Source organism: Triturus cristatus, chromosome 12 (genome assembly GCF_964204655.1).
Source record: "Triturus cristatus chromosome 12, aTriCri1.1, whole genome shotgun sequence".
In the NCBI taxonomy this organism is placed as follows: Eukaryota; Metazoa; Chordata; class Amphibia; order Caudata; family Salamandridae; genus Triturus; species Triturus cristatus.
This window is the reverse complement of record NC_140595.1, coordinates 850,408,054-850,431,278: the sequence shown is the minus strand read 5'-3', so window position 1 is coordinate 850,431,278 and position 23,225 is coordinate 850,408,054. Positions and strand designations below refer to the sequence as shown.

Here is a 23,225-nt window from a genome sequence, read left to right as displayed (position 1 = left end):
TGAATCTTAGTTGTGCTATGGTATGCTTGAACTCGATCCAATGACTTGCTAAGGGAGACGTCATCACTCTAGTTCTAATACGGCTTTTATGTTCAGTTACACGTACTCGTAGAGACCTCTCTGTCTTGCCAACATAAAGTAGGCCACATGGACATCGTATTGCGTAAATTACATTCTGTGTGTTGCAATTGGCCATGAATGACAGTTTAATCGGTGTGCCCGACCATGGGTGTGAAATAGTCGCCCCTATTAAAACATTATTACAATGTGAACAATTGTAACATTTTTGCATACCTTTCTGTTCTTCCAGTCTGACTTCCTCTTTCTTTTTAAGCAATTCCCTAATGTTATTGGATCTCTTAAAGGCAAAAATGGGAGGATCTTGAAAAAGATAATTAAAATCAGGTTCCGTTTGCAGTAACTCCCAACGTTTAAGAATTATTTTCTTAATGGCTTTGGCCTGAGTTGAAAAGGTGGATACAAAGACTTCACGTCTATCCTTGACTCTCTTTTTTTTGGTTAACAGCTCTACTCTGGAGATCTCATCTGCCCGTTTGGCTGCTGCCTCCACTACCCCCTCCCATTAGCCCCTTTCTGAAAAGTACTTAGATGCAGGGTGGTTTGATATTCTCTGTTGTCTGAAATGATATGTTTAATCCGTAGAAATTGGGTAAATGGAAGGTGCTTCTTTAAAGACAAAGGGTGGAAGCTCGTATACAGTAGGGTGTTATTGCGATCTGTTGGTTTTGTAAACACCTTCGTAGTTATATCATTCCCCGACAGTGTAACCTGTACATCTAGATACGGAATGGTTTGTCTGCTCATAGTATGTGTGAACTGGATCCTCGGGTTCCTGTCATTCAATTGGTGTAATCTGTGTCCCAGGTCATGTGATGTGCCTTGCCATATGATAAATATATTGTCTATGTACCGGCGATACAGAATCAGGTGTGCTGTCCAATCAGTGATTGATCATGATTTACCACTGGGATATTTTTACTACTGGGATATTCTGTGATTTGTGCACACAGTGGATGATCCCACAGAGGTGCTGCACCATTAATTAGTGTTCATCTGATGGTAAAGAGTCAGTTGCTTGTCCTTCGTTCTGAAGTTTAAATGACCTGAGAGAGACTCTGCACACCAGTAAGTCACACAAACCTAAAACAATGTGTCTCTCCTTTCTGATGTTTCATTTTAGCAATCAGTTTTTGAAATCATACTTTTTATTAGCTAGCGCACTCTCATTTCATAATCACAAGTTCAAACTTTTATTATAAATGTATAGCAGCACAACTTCAAGTAAAGATAGTACCCTAATAAAGTTATATGAACTAAAACATATCGATAGCAACACACTGGGGAGGTGTGAAGGTTTCAGAGGTGGCAGGTGGAAGGCTGCCTTGTGCTCAGCATCCCGCCACAAGGACCTGCATCATCCCACGTAGTCCTCTTGTTGAAGATACTGTGAGGGACATTATACAAGAGTGCCACTCAGCATAGACTTTATGCTGCAGGTCTCTGCCCAGGGAGGGCTTTGGTCATGAGGAATATGAGGATGGTAGGTCGGTCCATGGTAGGATAGTCTTTCTTGAAGACAGGGAACAAGGAGGTTAAAAGGTCACTAGGAGACAAGGAGTTCCAGATTGTTGCTTAACAGAGCTCAGAGAGGGCACCTATTTCTATTATTTTTTAGAGAAAGCTGAATAAATTACATACAGATGCAATGACGTTCCGGCCAGCAATGAATAAATACATGTACTTAAGGTTAGCTTTAATGGCATCCCATTGTTTGATGTGGTGCAATCCTGCAAACTTTTCAGTCACCTTCACTTCTGAATCCAGAGAGACAAGGCCCCACATCACAGTCTGATAATCTCCCCTTGTCGAGAATTCTATCCAACCATTCCCTTCATATCCCTGTATCCGTTCCAACTAAAGCCTATGAACAGATCCCTTGAATACATTGGTTCCAGTTTAAAGTCATCCATGGGTGCATATAACTATTGACTTAAGCAAGGAGAAGTCCTTATCTAAACTGTGCTCAGCTAAACTTAGTTATGTAATCACTACAGCCACCAATGCATGTACCCTCAGGCTCCCTTTCCACGACCTCCTCGGACCTTAGAGCAATGAACTTCACAGACAGTATAATCTACCTCCCATCCCCCTGAAGAGCCCTCAGCTTTTTAAAATTTTAAAACAACTTCTCAAAATCCCACCAAGTCCTGAAGTGCGCAATGCATTCAAAATATCTGCATAAGGCACCCTGCTTGAGGACTCCCCACATCCTTCCTACACCCCACTTGTGTAACGTCTCAGGTGCATCGTGTGAGCAGTGGCATTTTAAACTGGAAGAGGCACCTGACTACAATGGAGATCCAACTCTCATCAATCTGAACTGGGCACCAAGCAGTTTTTCATCAGGAACAGACCCCAGGATAGGAGATTATCTACAATGATGGGAGAAATGCCAACAATAGACGGTTGTGGGAGAGAAATGAATTGGATTGCTAGATATGGCAGAGGAGAACAGGAGATTGAGGAAGTGTTCTGACATCCAAGCTTGAATTCTGTCTAAGATGTGGTAAGAACTAAATCTTCATTTCCAAGGTCACCTTTAATGGTGATGGTGTGCCATCAGACATTTAATATCTAACTCCAGGGGCACATTTAAGGATAAATCTGTGTAATCAGTATATTGGTGGTAGTCTGTTGTTCTGTTTATACTTGGGATCTGAAGATATTAAGAACATCTTAGTCAACACGGACGAAAGGTCTCAAACAAGTTAAGAACTATTGATAGACACAGAAAAGGGACAAGAAGAGTTTAGTCAATGACTTGCACATTAACACTGTTAGAAATTATCACCTGTGTACTCCCCAAGATTTCTGCCTTCTTTGACTGAGCCAGTTTTTATTGGCCATCGGACTCTGCATATTTAATGTTTTGAATGCCCTAGTAGTGAAAAACCACAAAACTTGTTTTTCATTATAGCAGGCCTGTCACTCCTATAAGAAGACACTATAATACGTTATTAAAACTAATGATGCTTAATTTCAGTTTGGGAGCAGCTAGAAAAAATGATTCAATGACTCATTTCACACTTTTAGATAGTTTACATTTTCCTAGCTAAGGCAAATGCGACATTCCGCCAGTATCCTGTGTCTCCTAATAATTGAATGACTTCTCTGTGGTGAGATGTGGATTGCTTCTAGACAATTGATCAAAGGCCTGGTTATGAAGAGGAGTTTTTCTTTTTTGAGTAGGATGCCCAGGAGTGCTCTTCCTGAGCTTCAAAGGGTCCGCACCCTGTATATGATAGATATAGCTCACACCCAGGCCTGCCTCCCATTGTCTTCCTAGTTGCCTTGGCCCCAAACCCAGTGGAAGGTGTAACCTTCAATTGCCACACCTCTGGTTGGGTACAGGGAGCTCTGACCAGGGGAAGAAAGGTGCTGTCATGTTGGTTTTAGGAAAGGATTGTTACTGTAGGATAGTGGGTAGGGTCACCCCTGGGAACTTTTACCCCATTGGTTAATAGGTAGTCTGGAGCTTCCCCCACCCAGAGGCTTGTACGGGCATCAATGTGGTAACTCCAGTACCATCGTCAGAACACTCCTGGACTTGTGTAGACTCTAAAGAAGGACCGTCCTGCTGTGTGAAGAACCTGAAGAAAGACTAAAGCTCCTAGCTTTGAACCTAGGATCCCAAAAGTGACTCCAAGGGTCAGAAGGGTGACCTCCTGTTTGAGATACAGGGACACAAGCTGCAAGAATCCTTTCCTGAACTTGCCCAGCTGACCAGTTCCAGCTGAAAATGCCCAGAACCCTGCTGCTGGCGTCTGCTGGGGTGTGTCATGACACCCAGGTGCTGACCCCAAGGTCTTAAACACTTGGCTGGTATCAAAATCTACTCCTCCTAAAGTTTCCTGAAACTGGGACTTCAGAACTTTATGCTTTGAGAACCACCGGAAGATGGGGACCAACCTACCAAGCCAATCCGCTGAAGGTGCATTGCCGCTAGGCCAAAGATTCAGGTTGCTCCCGCTGTGTTCTTCTCCGCATGTGCAATTTCGATCCAAGGGAACTTCACCCAAAGGGTGACTGAGGCTTCATGGAGTCCTCTTCAGCCACCTGCAACCTTGCTCTGATGAAACAATGCAAGCTCCGAAAAATTAACTAAGTCTGCAGGTAGACATCTCTTCCAGGCCAAGGCATGTAAAGAATCCGCATGGCATGGGGCCTTTCATGGGCACAAAATTTACATTTCAGAGCTTTCCCGCCAAAATTCAACAGCTCCACAGAGACCTTGTCCCACAGCTATCTGACGATGTGGAGCCCTCTTTGGCCACAGCCTGCTGCCTTGCCCGTCTGAGAATTTTTAACTTCTATGCCAGAGACTAAGGGCCTGATAACCACTTTGGAGGTGTGGGAGTAGGCCGCCTTGCCACTTCCCACTCCCACACCACAAAAGTCATCCGCACACCGCCTGCTAGATTAGGAGCACCTCAAAGGGAATGCCAAAGCAAGTTCCTGCACAACATTGACTGGTAAGTCCATGCCGTGCAGGACCTGGGGGTGCATAAATATAGGGGGCACACCATGACCCACCCTGAATATATCCCCATGGCCCTGAGGCACGAGGGGGCCCTGAAGGGTCCTCTTTGTTTCCTCAACACCACTGTTTTCATGACAGGCTCACCCCCATGAAAACTGTGGCTGTGAGGACACTTAGAATATGCTTGTCAATGTCGCAGCGGCATTGCCAGCATATTGCTGGACCCAATCCTCTGTGGTTTCGGCGGTCCTTCGGCTGTGGGACCGCCGCACCATATGCAGTGGTCAGACCTCCAGTACGGTGGTTCACGCCACTGCCAGCTTGGCGGTCCTATGACACCAAACTCATAATCAGCCCCTAAGTCCAAAGAAAAAAGGTTCACCGGGACGAATCTGGTCCCTGTATCCCACCCACACTCTATCAAGCCTTACCCTTCTCCAAGTCAATGGCAACCATAAGACCATGGTTATCGCTTAACTCTTTTTGGTGCTATTTTGATCTTTAAACTTTAAGAATTCATAACTTGGGTTTTACTCCTTGGATTTTTGTCTTTATGGTGTCATTTCATTTATTAAAATATTCTCTATTTTTCAAAATTGGCTTAGGAATTTTCTTATCCTGTGTTTTCACTTTATTACTGATTAAGTACTGCATAAACACTTTGCACATTGCCTCTCAATTAAGTCTGACTACTTTTGTGCCAAACTACCAGAGGGCTAAGCACAGATTTATTTACGGGGTGGGTGTAACTTGTGCAAGTTGCAGTAACTTTATTACGCAAAATGAAAACAAAATTAAACGAAAAGAGCGTAACCCAGCATTTAGCGCTAATATTTAGCACTAATGTGTCCGAAATGGGCCTGAGGATGCATTTTGCACTGAGAAAATTTGCTGAATGCAACAGAATATGAACAGCAGCAGCTAGCAGCCACTCACACTCATTAAGTTTGTTGTTCCTGTGCAGCTGCGGTAGGATTTTTGTGCTAAATTACTCATAATTACGCAAACAGACATAATCACAAAATCTTCAGTAAAATTTCATCCAGGCCTACTTTATTTAGTGAGTTTCGTGGTTCACACTGACAAGGACTGAGATTATTATTTGAGGTGGGTTTTCCCCCTCCTGAACTAATAGTCAGATTTCTTAAATATATCAGATTCCTAATGACTGAACACGCAAAACACACTGACCAGGATCTATGATTCAGCCTCACACCACTGTAGTAATTTCACAAGTTTATATAGTTCAATCACTAGTGGAGTTTGGGAAGGAATCTATTTACCATGGAAGATGAAGGCTGATAGGACAGTGAGTGTAAGAAACAGATCATCTTATGATGCGAAATTTAATTAAGAAATTGCTCTTCCACAACCAAACCTGAGTAGGCTATCCAGTTAGCTAGCCAAAGTGCTGCAGGCATTCATTTTAGTGTTGTGACCTATGACCTTTCCCCCTAGCCATCAGCAGGGTAAATTAATATGCCTTCTACTGGGGAAAATTGTTCATGTTATGAACTCTTTAAGTTAATGATGTTTCTCTTGCACATTCATAATGTTTTAATTATGCTTGCAAATATGGTTTTATATGGATGCTTCTATTCTGCAATACCGTGGTCTGCATGGTAAACACAATCTTTATTGCTTTCAATTTATCTTATTTGTCTACAATTCTCATGCCTTATTCTTATCACACTGTATTTTGTATATATGCTATCCGCACACTGCATGATCAATGTTGGTCCAGACTCTGCCCTTAGCAGGTCAGTACCCCAGGGGCTTTGAATGAAGCAATATACTATCCAAGGTATCTTCCATTGGTGGTCGTGCAGGCTCAATAGGGAGTCCTACTCAATTTCTAAATAAAGGCTTCTCTATTGCCTCAATCTTTTATAATGCAGTATGAATTCCATAAAGTGTAGGTTACAGACTTCCTTTAAGGTAGTATATTTTTATTAAAGTTGTAGACGTGTTTCAAGCATTCTACTCTTCTTCAGGAGTACACACTCAATTATTAACCTAAAATCAAAACATGAATTACATTTACTTTTGGATTGAAGCATACTCAAAGCAGTCCAAAGCATACATCATAACTCATCCATTAAACATCTAAAATAAAACAAGTGCTACCCACCCCCCTCATTGGCACATTGGTGAAAAGATATTCTTTTTTCTGAAATTTAGTAATATATCTAAAAGGAATCTTTAAAATGCTAAAAAATATATGTAAAGACTGAAATACATCATTAAGTATTGGTTTCTATGCACATTTCATAACTTCAATTTACGTCTTTTACAGATCATATGACACAATTTGGGCTTGTATATTTTCTCTGTTCCAGGTCTGTACCAAAATCCTTCCTCATTCCTATTGGAATTCGCTTTTGGCGTGTGCAACCATACTTCACATCTACTCTGCAGACAGGCTGCAGAGTATCTGTTCATCGTGCGAACCACACTTGTGAGATGTTTAAAGGATCCCTCTGAACGGAGACAGGTGAAAGGCTGCCTGACAGTTTGGGGGCACTCTTAAACTTCCTTTGATAATTTATTGAAGCTTCTTCTTATAGAATATATATGAACCCCCAAACAAAAGAAATACTCTTCTGTGAGAAGCAGCAAATACAGATAAGCATGCATGAGATTTTTAGCATTAACTGGTAATCTATCAGATATTACAAAATGTACGCAAGTAATAATCAATTAAATAATTAATAATACATTAATAATTAGTTGTTTAAGTCAATATTATTTAATTGCCCTCCCATCCTATACCCCAGCAAACCCTGCAGCCTGCACCTAATATAAATAACTATAAATATTATACAATATGAATAATTAATAATTAATTAAAAATTATTAAATTAATAATTACTGTTTAATTAATTACACTCCCTAATCTATATCCCAACAAACCTAGAAACCTTCTACAGCATTTTAAATTACTGTTAGCTCCTACATTTAAGTTAATAAATCACTTAACATTGCATACTATAATAAAAAATATTATTAACAATTATACAAACAAAAATAACACATATAATTAATATATGAACTAAAACACATAAAGATAATTAAAAAACAATATTTTTTACAGCTATACTATTGAAAACGATATTAACACCAACGATATTCTTGACAGAGATATTACATCCCTGAAAACAATTGATATTCTTAACAACCATATTTCTGCATCACAATATTTTTGGATCACAATATTTATTTTACAATATTTCTGTAAATCAATATTTAAATCTCAATATTTTTCCAAACACTGGCCAATCTAATTGGCAAACACAAGTTAGGGATTTCAGGGGTGGCTTCAGGGGGAATAGCGGTAGAGTTCAGGAACGGGGGCTCCTAAATGCAGAATTATATATATAAAGGGGACTTGCAAGAAAACAGAGGGGTTGAAAGGACTGACAACTGATATCAGATAGAGGCAGGGATGGGAAGTCTTGGAGTGAGTGAGGAGTAGTCAACATCATCAGAGATGAGAGAACTGAAAGTGGCACCTTGGGTGGTGAAAGGTGAGAAAAGGCCAAGAAATTAAGATGAAGTTAATGATAGAAGATACATAGTAATTAGGTTAAAATTTGGCACTAGCAAACACGATTACAATAAAAGAAAAGTATTGAACAAGCACTGGGAAATATAGCGCAAACCACATTGGAGAAATATACAGTAAACAAGAGAAAAATTAAGGTACACATGAATATCAAGAAAATGAGAGTTTCCCTTCCAGAGAGCAGCAAAAAAGATGTGGCTTCCATGGCGTGGAGACATTTTATTATCAGGACACCACAGATGCTCTGTCTGTCATGCCCTGCTGCTGAGATTAGGTAATAGACTGGTATCACATATGAAGTGCACCGCCTTGCCAAGCCACAGGTTCGCATGACAACTGTTTCCTCTTGTGTTAAAACTCTACACGCTATAACTTACTATGTGTTGTCTGTAAATCTCTTTGCAGATGATGAATCCAGCAGACATGGAGTGCTTTGGGAACAGCAGCAGTGCAGTAGGATTCGTCCTACTCGGATTTCAGGCTGGGCCAGCTTTAGAGCCCCTCCTCTTCCTCATCTTTCTCTCCATCTACCTCTTAACGGTAGCTGGAAACCTCCTAATTGTGGTCACTGTGACCCTGGAGAGCCACCTGCACTCACCCATGTACTTCTTTCTGGGAAACCTGTCATTCTTGGAAATCTGGTACCCTACAACCACTGTGCCCACCATGCTGGCTGGCATATTGACAGGCAGAAGGCTCATCTCCTATACCGGTTGCATCTCACAGTTTTATTTTTTTGTCTCCTTTGCCGGCACAGAGTGCATCCTTTTGACCGTGATGGCTTATGACAGGTATGTGGCCATCTGTTTTCCCTTGCGCTATGCAGTCCTGATGGAAAAGGGGCTTTGCCTGAAGTTTGCAGTGATTGCCTGGATGTCTGGGTTTTCTCCGCCGGTGATCACAGTCAGCTTCCTCTGTAGACTGCAGTTCTTTGGATACAAGGAGATTAACCATTTCTTCTGTGAGTTTGCACCCATGGTAAAAGCTGCCTGCTCTGACACCTCTGTGATAGAGATGACTGTCTTTCTCCTAGCTGTCAGCATGTTGTCCATCCCATTCGTCCTAGTCTTAGTGTCTTACACGTACATCATGTCAGCCATCTTGAGAATTCCTTCTGCGCTAGGCAGAGAGCGAGCCTTCTCCACCTGCAGCTCACACCTCACTGTGGTTATCGTATACTTCGGGACACTGATATCAATATACCTGACACCAACGTCTGCCCACTACCTCCATCTCAACAAAGCCCTATCCCTGGTCTATACTGTGGCGACCCCACTACTGAACCCCATCATATACACTCTGAGGAATAAGGAGATACAGAGAACCTTCAGGAAAGTTTTCAGGAAGGCTGGACTCCTCAAAATCTGAAAGCAAAGAAAAGAACCTATTCTAATGCACAAAACATTTGAAATAAAATGTATCATTAGGAAATACAGGTGTCCACTCAGAGCCAAGGCATTACAACTAACTGGTCTTTCGCACCCTAAGTATTAAACGGTTTTGGAGCACTGCAGGCACAATGACCACCGAATGGTGAAATTAATGGTTGAAGACTAAAGAGCTTGTCAGATGTCCCACATGTGTCTTCACAGTGAGCATCCCAATGAGTTGATATAAAATAATGCCCATGATTGGAATACAGTGCAAGAACTACATGTGACGTATCTAACCCTTTTATTGTTGTGTCTTGTTGCAAAATGTTTTTTTGAAATAAAGGATAACATTCTTGACAAATTGATATCTGATCTCATATTTTATAAAAACTCAATTTTATATATTAAGGATTTTCTTAACACTGAAAATGGCAAAAGAAAAGGTCTAATGTAGCAAAAACAGTCTAAGGCTAGAAGTAAACAGGCGGAGTGTAAGATAATGATCCTTCCTGCTCTTGGCATGAAAGAGATCAGATTTTATGAAATGGACTTAGACCCCCCCCAAGGACATGCCTGAGCACTAAGCAGGGGTAACCATTACAACCAGGGAGTAACGTCTGCCAGCAATACTCTAAAAAGGCATATGGAGTAGGATTATGCTTGTTAATGAATTTGCACTGGTCCATCATTCCACTGATCTATGTTTGAGCACGATAGGTGATCCGAAACCACATAAGGACAAGTCGCCTCCTCTCCTCTCCTTCAAATGATCAAACACTTTGAATAGTGTTACACTGAAGGTGTGACATCACTGTTAATACTAAGCACATTAACCACTAGTAGATATATATCATTGTGATTTACAATAGATATACACTGATATGTAAGACACATTTGTTGCGGTGTTTCTATGCATTCAAATTTCAATGTTTACCTCTTTTATTTTGTTGTGCAGCAAAAAATACTATATAACATTTTACTACTGCATCTCTCATACACAAAGATGTCATAGTGGAGGCGTGCCCCAAAGAAGTTCTTCTGAATGTAGGGATTGGGACGAGTGCAGGTTCAATGCATTTGGGGGTCCCCATAAACAACGCACATGAGGAAACATAACAGGACCATACAACTTCTGAGTCTGCACATTATATGAATTCTGTTAGTCCAGCCAAGCCTTCCTTTTGATACATGACAATTATGGGTAGCTCAAAAACATCAACTATATTTACATTTCTGCAAAATGTTCCAAATCATAACAGTTTGTCACAGACTTTCTCATCATGGTGCATATCTTTGGTGAAGGGGGTCCTACATATGTATTGGCCTGAAACTATTTAGTATTTTTAAAAGTTTTGCCATCCACCGAAGCAAAAAACACAAACAAGCAATGTTTACTGACGTGTCTTTTTCTGGCAACTCTTTCTTAACGACATCTATCAACCCAATAACCATTGTAAAATCATGCACAATGTGTATAAAATAATGAATAATTTATTCCATTCCTGTATGTCAGAATACTGTCTACAGAAATGTCACCGTAAATATTGTTTTCTGCATATCATTCACAATACATATTGTGTAGATTTTACATTATTAATTCCACTTATTAATACCTGACGCCATATTGGAATTCCCTCCGGGAAACATCGCGCAGAGCGCTCTAGTGCTCAGCCGGAGGGAGGGGAGTGACTACTTAAAGCTCACGTCGGACCGCGCAGCGGTGACGCGCGGCGGTAGTGCCTGACTCGGGCCAGAGTCTTGCCCGTCTGCGCCCGTCAGCGCAACGGAGGCGTAGAGGCGGGAGACTCTCCGTTCTGAGCATTATCTATACTACTTCACTGCAGGTAGGGCATCCCTGATCGTATCATTTGGCACGAGTCCATCAGTTGACTGTCATAGGTGGTAGACCTTGTCTCTGCTGCGTGTGAACAAATATATTGGCATGCCACTGTCTGTATTGTCCCCGGAAATGTCGCCTACCTCCCCCACACTACGAGGTGGTCTTATTAATGCCCGTTCGTTGTGTAAAAATGCGCAAAATATACAGGAGCTCATTTCCGACAATGACCTCGATTGGCTTCTGATTACCGAGACCTGGCTTAAGCCTTGGTGTAATCCTGACTTGGCTATCGCTCTCCCGGAGAATTTTTCTATTCAGCGTCTAGATAGAAAGGAAAAACGGGGAGGCGGCCTGGCCATTATATATCGCAGCTCACTAAAATGCTCCTCCCATGAACTCGCCGAGATAAAAGGAGCAGAAGCGTTAGCATTCTCTTTGGGTATACATGATTCACTCACATTTTCTGGTGTACTCATTTATCGCCCCCCAGGCCCCCCTAAGGAATTCCTGGAAAGTGTGGGAGATGCACTCAGTAACTTGGTACTTAGATTCTCGAATTTTACCATACTGGGTGATTTAAATTTGCACCTTGACTCTCCAAAAGCCTCTGGAGTGGACTGCTTTATGGACATTATTAATATTCTAGGACTCACTCTTCTGACTCATCAATATACGCATTCGGGTGGCCACCTATTAGACTGTATTTGCTCTAATTCCAGCAATCTGATAGTCAATCCGCCCTGTCCCCAGATTTGGTCTGACCATTTCTTTATCCCGTTCTCTATTCCATTTTTGCATAAAAGGTCGGATAGAATTAGAAATAACACCACCACTCCTAACATGATTCATAAACCTAACTGGAAACAACTATCCAGTAGACTTGATGCGTTGGATGCGCCTGGAATTGGCACCCTGGCGCCAACAGGTAACACCTCTGTTGATAACCAAAAGCTGCGGGATTGGATAACTATGATAGGCAATCAACTAAGTCCTTCCAACATCAGAAATTCCACTAAAAAGAAAATGAAGGCTCCTTGGTTTACATTACCCCTGAGAGTTAAACTGGGGGAAATAAAAACATTAGAACGCCGGTGGCGCAGGCATTATGAGACCACTGCCCGTGACATTTATAAACAGGCCAGAAGACAGTACCATGCAGATATAAAATCAGCCAAAAAAGCCTACTATCTTCAGGCAATTGAAACGGCAGCTCAAGGACAAAAGGAAATCTTTAATATAGTCAAGGACTTTATGAATCCCTCTGTCCTGTCGCAGGAGATTCCACCTTCTCAAATCCTATGTAATGAGATCTCGGATTACTTCGAGAATAAAATTCTTAAAATTGTGAGAACCTTTCCTCTAGTTCCCTCCATTTTAGAAGCAGATGAAAGAGGGGAGAGGGTGAAGGCCCCAATTAGTTTGGACACTTTCGCCCCTGTCTCCCTTGAAGACTCCCTTAAAGCCATTTTTGCGAGCAAATCCGGATCCCCCTTTGATCCTTGCCCTCCTTTGGCTTTACAATCTCTGGCAGAAACTATCAACCCCATTGTAAACAGTATTATTAATTCATCTTTAGCGACGGCAGATGTCCCTAGCGATTGGAAGCTTGCTGCGGTCAAACCACTTCAAAAAAAAAACCTTGCCGACCCTACCACTCTCTCCAACCTACGCCCAATCTCCCTGCTTCCAGTGATGTCTAAATTAACGGAAAAATTTGTGAACATCCAACTCACAAATTTCCTGGAAACTAATGATATTTTACATCATAATCAGTCAGGGTTCCGGTCAAAACACTCTACCGAGTCTGCCTTATTGTTTACAACTGAGACTCTCCGTTTGGCCATTGACCAGGGAAAGAAGGCGGTCCTAATTCTACTTGACCTGTCGGCAGCGTTTGATACGGTCTCGCATAACATCTTGGCGGACCGTTTAGCTGCCGCGGGGGTAGAGGGGACAGCTCTGACCTGGCTGAGAAACTTTCTCAGAGATAGACACCAAATCACAGTATTGGGCCAGTATCAATCTGAAGCTAAGGCCCTTACCTCGGGAGTCCCCCAGGGTTCAAGTTTGAGTCCCATACTTTTTAATCTGTACCTGGTTCCCCTGATTAATCTGATTACTTCTTTCCAGATCAGTACTATCTCGTATGCTGACGACACCCAGCTTATCCTAGTACTAGACAGGGATCGAGCAGGTGCCGACGAAGAAAATCTTAAAGAGTGCCTAGCCGCAACATTTAAATGGATGACAGATAATCATCTTAAATGCAATGCCGAGAAGACGGAAATCCTTCCGGTCGGAAAAGAAAATCTGTTTTCCCCGATAAGTTGTTGGCCGGATGGTGAGGTACCTCCTCCTAATACCATCACATCAGTCCGGAACTTAGGCATTAAATTTGACAATCAGCTGTCCTTCAAACAACAAGCTGTTGCAGTAGCTGGCACATGCTTTCACATAACCAAAGCCTTGAGAAAGTTCTTTGATCTTCTGCCGCTGTCAGCCAGGAAAACTGTTGCAGTGGCCTTGATCACTTCTAGGCTGGACTACTGCAACAGTCTATATGCAGGAGCCAACAGATCGGTACTTCACAGACTACAAATGGTCCAACATGCAGCTGCCCGCCTAGTATTAGGCTGGCCCCGTAGATCATCAGCTTCTGCAGCAATGGATGCATTACACTGGCTACCAATCGCAAAGAGAATACTTTTTAAGGTCCTCTTGATTACCTTTAGGGCTTTTCACCATCGAGGCCCTAAATATCTAACTGAGGGTTTTAAGCGATACAAGCCGGTACGTTGTCTAAGATCTGCGGGCCAAAACCTGCTGACTATCCCTAAATTTAAGCTGACAACTAAAGGTGGCAAATCTGTCTTCGTGTTGGGTGCTAAAGCATGGAACAAGCTACCCTTTTCCTTACGCTCCTTGTCGGATGAAACCCAATACAGGAAAGCATTAAAAACTTGGGTATACTCTATGTCCAATTCAGCTTGTATAGCAATGGTCTGAGATGTAGTGTGCCGCATGTAATCTGTGTCTACTCCCCCCCCCTTCTCGTACTTCTGAGTTGGGTGAGCGCCAAGATACTCCCTGGAGTGGTAGCAGCGCTATAGAAGTAACTTTTACATTACATTACATTACATTACATTACATTACATTACATTACACTAACGCAATATTTTTGTCAACTATATGTAGGGCTGTGCACCGCTGAGAAAATTTTTGCTGTATGTATGTATGCTTTTGATGCTCTAGCGGCCGGCCGGGTGGTTGTAGGCCCATACCTGTAACTTCTATAAACTGCAATAAACGGTTTCAAAAAAAAAAAAAAAAAAAAAAAAAAAAACTATATGTAGGGCACAATGTTAATGTCGGACTATGTTCTGGGATACCTTACCATTCTGTTGATGGGCAGCAGTCTCTGCCCCCACCCTTATTGTCTGTCTTGAAGACTATGCAGAGTAGCAATTGTGTCTGCCTTGTAAGGAGAGAATCTTCTTGCCAACCTAGACATGCCTGAACTAAAGCATTCAAGAGATCTCACTGAATTAGGTCTGCTTCCACAATGTTCGCAAAATATTCCATAATATTCCAAACAATGACATTAATCCTGGTAATGATGAGAGTTGCATTGAAAATAAAGAATCTATGCCCTTAATCCCAGGGCAGGTGCAGGTCCAAGGAGAGTGAGAAGGGGTGTACAGACAAATCTCACAATGTGTACAAATATCTGCTAGAAAATAACCATGTATTCTTTCATTCAATCAGCCTATATCTTCTTAAATTCTGGTCCATCACTACATACTTAACATGATGCAAAAGAAGGAAAGATTTTGTGAACTCATGTTATATATGTGATCAGCAGAGGGTTCAATATCCGACCCCTCTGATGCAGTCAAGGTTGACAACTCTTTTTATTACCTGATAGGAAGAGTGTCTGATGCACTCAAGGTTGAGCGCCCAGCCCCCTTTACGTCACCTGGTAGGAGGCATGTCTGGTGTACGTAAGGATGTTCACCCCATCTTTTCTTACCTTGTAGGAGTGGTGTCTGATACATTCAAGGTTAACCCCCCTTTTCATTACCTGGTAGGAAGGGTGTCTCATGCACTCCTATTGCATTGCTCATTTTTTGGGGACCGCCATGGGACCGCAAAAAAAAAAGAAAGCAGTGTGACTACCGGTTTGGCGGTCCCTCTCACACTGCCTAACCCTTAATAAGGCCCCTAGAATAATAGCAAATCTCTACTATAAAATGGAAATCTACCTAGACACTAGCAAACAAAGGTACACACCACCATAACTTAAATATTTTAACTAAATAATAGACAATTTACTCTGTCAAAAACATATTTATAACTTAGAAATAAGACTGAACAATAAAAACATTATGTTTATTAATTAATAAAAAATCAGCAGATCAACAATCACAAAGCACAAGTTTAGAAATAAACACAAAAAAGTAAATATAACACATAGAAATGTAATAAAAAACATTACAATTACAGCAAATACACATACATAATAAAATACAACTCCTCCGACTCATAAATAAATAATGACATTTACAGTTCTGTAGCTGTAGGTCTTCATCCAAATCCATGTTGTCAAAATATAATCAATCAAAAGGTAAAAGTGAAGTCCAAAAAGGCCCCAGAAACATGAAAAACTCCATCAATCAGATAAAAAATGACAGGAATATATTTCAAAAGAACACCTAGCATTAAATGAAATGAACCTAAAATGAAAACAAAAAAGACTATCTCCCTATAGAAAACAATGAGACTTTAGATAAAAATTGATTTAAAAAAAGTTATAAAAATGTGTAACAATGTTATAATAAAATGTGAAAAGATGTCAATACATGTATTAAAAAAATATAAATTGTAATATACAAACAACCTTTAACATAATATAGTGCTGTGTATAATCGAATTAAAAGATATATAAAACCTCTTACAAAAGCATGTATGTAAAACAAATGTATATGGTTAAAAGAGATTGTACCATATTTGCAAAAATTTTGAAAATGCAAATCTACCAAACAATGGTAAAAAAAATATATGAAATGCTGTAATAAATAACAATCAAACTTTTTATTTTATGTTTTAAACTATATGAGCTAAAAATGTAGCATATACGTTAAATAAAATATAAAAAGTAAATACAGAAAAAGATAAAAATCATAAATGGTGTTAATCACTGTCCTTTTAAAAAATGTCAATATTAACGATGAATGTGAAAAATGCAATACTTTTACATCTAATGCTCACACTGTAATGTAACATATTACAATAAACATGTTATACACTAAAGCAGATACATTTACCACGCCCGCTTCTATTAAAACCACTTTCATTTCAAATATTTGTATTAATCGTTTTCAAAGCAGAATAGAAAAAGAAACAGTAATGACATACGATGTACAGCATGATAGCATTGTCTTAATATATCGATTGAGGAAGTACATGGCTTTTTTTAGCTTTCCCAATAACAATAATTATTAAGCATTAACTATTAGAACCATTTTGTGAATTATGTTATACACTAAAGGGATCACAAACCCGTTTCCAATCCAAGCCATTTTGGGGATGGTGTTGGACACTAAAGTGGTCACATTTACTATTCCACCGCCAATCTAAGCTATTATGGGGAAGGTTTGGGGAACTAAATGGGTGATATCTACTATTCCCAGTGCAATCTAAGCCATTTAGGGGAAGGTATTGTTCAATAAAGCGTTCATGCTTATTATTCCCATTTCAAGCTAAGTAATTTAGGGGAAGGCATTGGACACCTAAGGGGGGAAAGTTACTATTGCCACACCAATCTAGGCTATTTATTGTTGCAGTGGGGCTCTACAAGTCCTAGGATCACTAGGGCAGGAGGAGGCTCTTTTACCGCACCTGCGCTTTATTGGCCAGCGCTATCCAGTGCACAAACTCTTCCTGTGGCGAAGGATTCTTGTTGCAGCAGGGACTTTGAGTAGTAGGATCACCAGGGGTAGCAGTGTGAAATTCAAGAAAGGAGGTAGACTGAGATATAGTTGTATCCAAATGGAAGATTTATTCGTTATTTCAATCAGGACAGGAACATTACAGGATAAGATGGTTATAGTAGTATTGAAAGTAGTATCAGGAGAATAAGCCCCACCGGGAGCAGCATCCCTGCTGCTCAGCCCACATACAGCAACTGACACTTCTATACACACAGGGAACATTCTGTGACATCACTTACACTGGCTGAGCAGCAGAGTACAGAACACAGAGAAAGAACTAGACAGAGAAGAGAGCAGGACACCACACACCTCCCTCCCTAACAGAAACAATGACAAATAAAGAGGCAAGACGTATGGAAATTAGAACAAGTAAATAATGAGAAAGGAAAAACAGGTCGAAAGACACAAAACACACACACACCCACCCTTTCAACAGAAGAGATATGTGTGCAATAAAGAAAGCAACACAATAAATATAAAAGCAAGTGGGTTTGAGCCCTCAGAAGCATCCCAACACCCGGAACAATGCAATGCGCACAACAGTAAAACCTCGCTTAATGTGGTTTGAGTATAAGTATAAAAAAAAAACACCACCACTAAGAATTGCACATCAAACATGCAAGCATGGAGCGAAAGTGCCCACCAGATGCAGTTTGAGTAACAGCATCAGAAGTACCCATCACTACCCAGAAGAAATTTTAAAACAGAAAATATGCACCACCAGACAACAATAAATACAAAAAATGGAGCGAAAATGCCCCGTAACAGTGATTTGGGAATCCATCCACAGAAGAACCCACCACCACACAGAAAAGGTTTGGACATAACAATTAAGCTCACCACCTTATGACACAAGCAAAATTGGGAACGTAATATGCTCCATCATAAGTAGTATGAGCTTAAGCATTATGCTCACCACCAGTCAACCCAAGTATAGTTTCAGCACAACAATAGTTTAGGATGCAAGCAAACAGCAATCCTGCACTAGTAAGTGTAAAAAGATTTGAGCACATCAATAGCCCATAAATAACTTGCTCACAACCAGAAAAATACACGCAAAGAAACGACGTAAAACACGGCCTCAAAATGGTATGCGAACATAAAATGCCAAGACCATCAGCACACTAAGCAAGAATGACCTGCGGAACAAATAAATGCAGTACCATTCCAGCAGCACATGAGATCAACAGCAGAAGTACACAGAAGAAAAATGTGTAACAATCAAGTAAGAAAGAATAAGAAATTAAAAGAATGTATGCACATCATGTCATGACAAAAATTCATAAATGCACAATATAAATCCAGATTAGCAATATTGGGCATATGTGAAAATATCCTATTATCAAAACCTTCTAATATGCAGACGCAGCAAAGATCATTATTATTTCAATTAAAACAGTTTCGGCGGCCACAATTCATTCATTGTTTGTCCACTGCTAAAAACTCTGGTGTGTCATCTGATAATTCTGTCACTAACCCTTGTGCATCCCCCATGCAAGTGGTCACCGACCGCCCCAACTAAGGGAGGGGGAGCAGGGGTCAAGGTGTGGTTGAAGAACTAGAACCAATTGGACCTGGCGGCGCAGGGTACGCCTTAATCTCCTGGGTTCTCCTGCTTAGCTACACAGAGATACGGGAACACTCTGTCGGCGTAAAAGATCAGATTTTATTAGCTGCAGCTAGTACAGTTGTCCTAGAAGTACACACGGTATGTTCTCATGAGACTGCCACTTCACTCTGTGGCGCACAATCTTATATAGTACATATGTGAAATATACATTAACCAAAAACACACCCGAAACATACAAGAAAGAGCCAATAAGAAAAGTTGGAAAACAGAACAGAACCAATAGGAAAGGTTTGAAAATAAATTATCAGGTAACTCGAAGAAGCCTCTCCTCCGACTGTGTTTGTCACCCCTCCCACGAACTAATTCATTAACAGTTCTGTAACCAACTTGCAGGTGGCGAGATACGTTTGTGTGTTTTGGAGGACAGTTGTGAAACGAGAGAATGCTAGCAGAGGACAGCGAAGGCCAGACGATAAGATAAAGTCAGAAGAGAATAGTGTGAACCAACAGATAGTTGAGACGAGGATTAGGGAAACCAGACAGGGATTAGTGTACTCGGCCAGTCCTAACACCAGCTTTGTAAATAGAGGCAGAAGGCTTATTTCGACACGAAGCTGCAGGAAAAGCAGAAAAGACTTCGATCATCGTACTGCCTGAGTGAGGGCAATACAAAATGGCGGCGGAGCACAAAATGGCGGGTCGATACGATCATGATCGAAAATCGAATTTTCTCAGACCCTCCTTTTGACAGAACTCAGGCAAGATACACAGACTCACGTTAATCTGAGTCAATGTCGATGGCCATGAGTTCATTGAGCTGTTGTTGTAGCATCATTCTGATATTCTCTGTTCTTTGTGATTTGGGTTTAGGGATGCACATAGGAGCACAAAGATCGCAGATAGCGGGACCACAGTGCATACAAAGGCAACAAGAGAAAATGATGGCTAAAACTATTCCAAGGAACGTCAATATCTTCCAACCCCATTTGGACAGTAGTCCCCAAAACCACTCCAATAATGACCAATCTCCTTCGACCTGATGAATCGACTCAGAGATTATATGTAATTTAGAGATGGCTTGGTATACTGTCGGAGCGTCATTAAGTATGAAAATACAACAACTTGACCCGATCAATTTGCACACTCCACCACGGTCCGCAAGAACTAAGTCTAAGGCAACTCGGTTTTGTAAGGTCATAAGACGATCCGCCTGTAGTTCTGCCGTGATATTACTTAACATTGAAAAAAGGTGCCGCTTTTAGCGGCCCCATCTGCTGCACTGCTTTAAGAGGAAATTTTCCATGTACACCAAGTCTTCACTGTGAACCAAGTAATCCTTGTTAAACCATTCAATTTATCATATTAGTTATCGTAGTCTCTGTGTTTATGCAGAATCAATCCGGAGACAGATAGATGACACTAAATCCTTTATTCGTGCATTTTCAAAAACGCTTTCTGTTGCCAATCCAAGCTTTAACATGAGCGCGTGCACACAATCGTATTTCACAGTAGGACTTCAAATATCACACAATGCATTTCGAACCAATCTGGTTCTTCGTCAGGGGTCGCTGTGAAAAATAGAAGGATGCGCTTAGTCAACCACTTTGAAACATAACCTACCCAGTACCTGAAAATACGAAAAAATAATAATAATAAGTCTTAACCCAACAAACAGTCACCTCCCTTAACCACCCTCACTCTCACCCCACCAACTAAACAGCGGTGAAACCCATCTAAAAACGAAATTAAGAAACAAAGCTTACTCTTGTGACCTGCATCTAATTCGTGCCTAAAACCTTGTGCTTCCCCTTAAACTACCCCTTATCCATTCACAACTGAAATTAAAACCCTAATCCATAACAAGAACCACCTTAACCCCTATTCACCTTGTGAATGCCAAAACCGGCATTACGATCTTTTCATGCCTCCGTTCGTGCTCAGAAGAATCAATCTCAAAACTCACTCCCTCCCAGCTCTTAAACCGCTGACACAGGTGTGCTGAATGAAACCATGTGACTACCTCAATTAAAGGAGAACGAACTCTATACTGATATTGGCAATACTACAATACCCATAATGCATTGTTCTTACTATGCATAAACAGAACCTGGTTCACCCACAATAGTAAAAAAGCAAGAATGAAAATGAAATGACGGTGTGCTTTCAAAAATAATAAACCTCAATATTCAACAATGCATCAAAATTGTACTTTTGAACCATGACATTGCCTATGAATTAATAAAAACAATGTGATCCTCTGTAATAGTCCAAGAAATGGTGACGTTCCGTAGTGCTCAAATCCACCATCCTTCCTAATCAGAGAAATGTCCTATTCGTTCATCCAGTCCGTGTCAGATCTTCTGAATGTTCCGCTGTCTCCAGAATGAGGCTCATTTTCATACTTAAACTTTTACTTTCTTCCGTGAAACCAATGGGGTGCAGACACAAGTTTGGACGATAATTGCAAAGCAAATAAGACTAAAGTAGCGAATGCACTCCTTCCCTTATTTTCATATTATAATTTGTGCTGAAACTGCAAGTGCGTGTGCGTGCAAGCAGCGCTGTGAATCGTCCCAACACAGCTTGTAAATGACATTGAAAAAAATTGCCACTTTTAGCGGCCCCATCTGCTGCACTGCTTTAAGAGGAAATTTTCCATGTACACCAAGTCTTCACTGTGAACCAAGTAATCCTTGTTAAACCATTCAATTTATCATATTAGTTATCGTAGTCTCTGTGTTTATGCAGAATCAATCCGGAGACAGATAGATGACACTAAATCCTTTATTCGTGCATTTTCAAAAACGCTTTCTGTTGCCAATCCAAGCTTTAACATGAGCGCGTGCACACAATCGTATTTCACAGTAGGACTTCAAATATCACCCAATGCATTTCGAACCAATCTGGTTCTTCGTCAGGGGTCGCTGTGAAAAATAGAAGGATGCGCTTAGTCAACCACTTTGAAACATAACCTACCCAGTACCTGAAAATACGAAAAAATAATAATAATAAGTCTTAACCCAACAAACAGTCACCTCCCTTAACCACCCTCACTCTCACCCCACCAACTAAACAGCGGTGAAACCCATCTAAAAACGAAATTAAGAAACAAAGCTTACTCTTGTGACCTGCATCTAATTCGTGCCTAAAACCTTGTGCTTCCCCTTAAACTACCCCTTATCCATTCACAACTGAAATTAAAACCCTAATCCATAACAAGAACCACCTTAACCCCTATTCACCTTGTGAATGCCAAAACCGGCATTACGATCTTTTCATGCCTCCGTTCGTGCTCAGAAGAATCAATCTCAAAACTCACTCCCTCCCAGCTCTTAAACCGCTGACACAGGTGTGCTGAATGAAACCATGTGACTACCTCAATTAAAGGAGAACGAACTCTATACTGATATTGGCAATACTACAATACCCATAATGCATTGTTCTTACTATGCATAAACAGAACCTGGTTCACCCACAATAGTAAAAAAGCAAGAATGAAAATGAAATGACGGTGTGCTTTCAAAAATAATAAACCTCAATATTCAACAATGCATCAAAATTGTACTTTTGAACCATGACATTGCCTATGAATTAATAAAAACAATGTGATCGTCTGTAATAGTCCAAGAAATGGTGACGTTCCGTAGTGCTCAAATCCACCATCCTTCCTAATCAGAGAAATGTCCTATTCGTTCATCCAGTCCGTGTCAGATCTTCTGAATGTTCCGCTGTCTCCAGAATGAGGCTCATTTTCATACTTAAACTTTTACTTTCTTCCGTGAAACCAATGGGGTGCAGACACAAGTTTGGACGATAATTGCAAAGCAAATAAGACTAAAGTAGCGAATGCACTCCTTCCCTTATTTTCATATTATAATTTGTGCTGAAACTGCAAGTGCGTGTGCGTGCAAGCAGCGCTGTGAATCGTCCCAACACAGCTTGTAAATGACATTGAAAAAAGGTGCCGCTTTTAGCGGCCCCATCTGCTGCACTGCTTTAAGAGGAAATTTTCCATGTACACCAAGTCTTCACTGTGAACCAAGTAATCCTTGTTAAACCATTCAATTTATCATATTAGTTATCGTAGTCTCTGTGTTTATGCAGAATCAATCCGGAGACAGATAGATGACACTAAATCCTTTATTCGTGCATTTTCAAAAACGCTTTCTGTTGCCAATCCAAGCTTTAACATGAGCGCGTGCACACAATCGTATTTCTTAAGGCTCCTACAGTGATGTCTATAGTGGTTTCTACAACACAAACCAGTTGCCTTAAATTTCTGCTGTTGGCCATTGGACCCCAAAAAGGAAGAAATCCTTTGAGGAA

At 40.8% G+C, this 23,225-nt stretch overlaps 1 protein-coding gene and 1 long non-coding RNA gene across 2 annotated transcripts; one reads left to right on the top strand and one right to left on the bottom strand.

Annotated features, from left to right (window-relative positions):
• The first annotated feature begins 8,549 nt into the window (after positions 1 to 8,549).
• LOC146783075 (olfactory receptor 11L1-like) lies at positions 8,550 to 9,494 on the top strand. Its single transcript, XM_085637273.1, has one exon. It carries the CDS (start codon positions 8,550 to 8,552, stop codon positions 9,492 to 9,494), a length of 945 nt encoding a protein of 314 aa, XP_085493399.1.
• A 10,817-nt stretch (positions 9,495 to 20,311) lies between these two features.
• Positions 20,312 to 22,232, bottom strand: LOC146783074 (uncharacterized). Its single transcript, XR_014972160.1, has 2 exons — positions 22,142 to 22,232; positions 20,312 to 21,823 (listed from the first exon to the last, which is right to left on the bottom strand). It is a non-coding gene; the product is annotated as an uncharacterized LOC146783074 (long non-coding RNA).
• Positions 22,233 to 23,225: the final 993 nt, after the last annotated feature.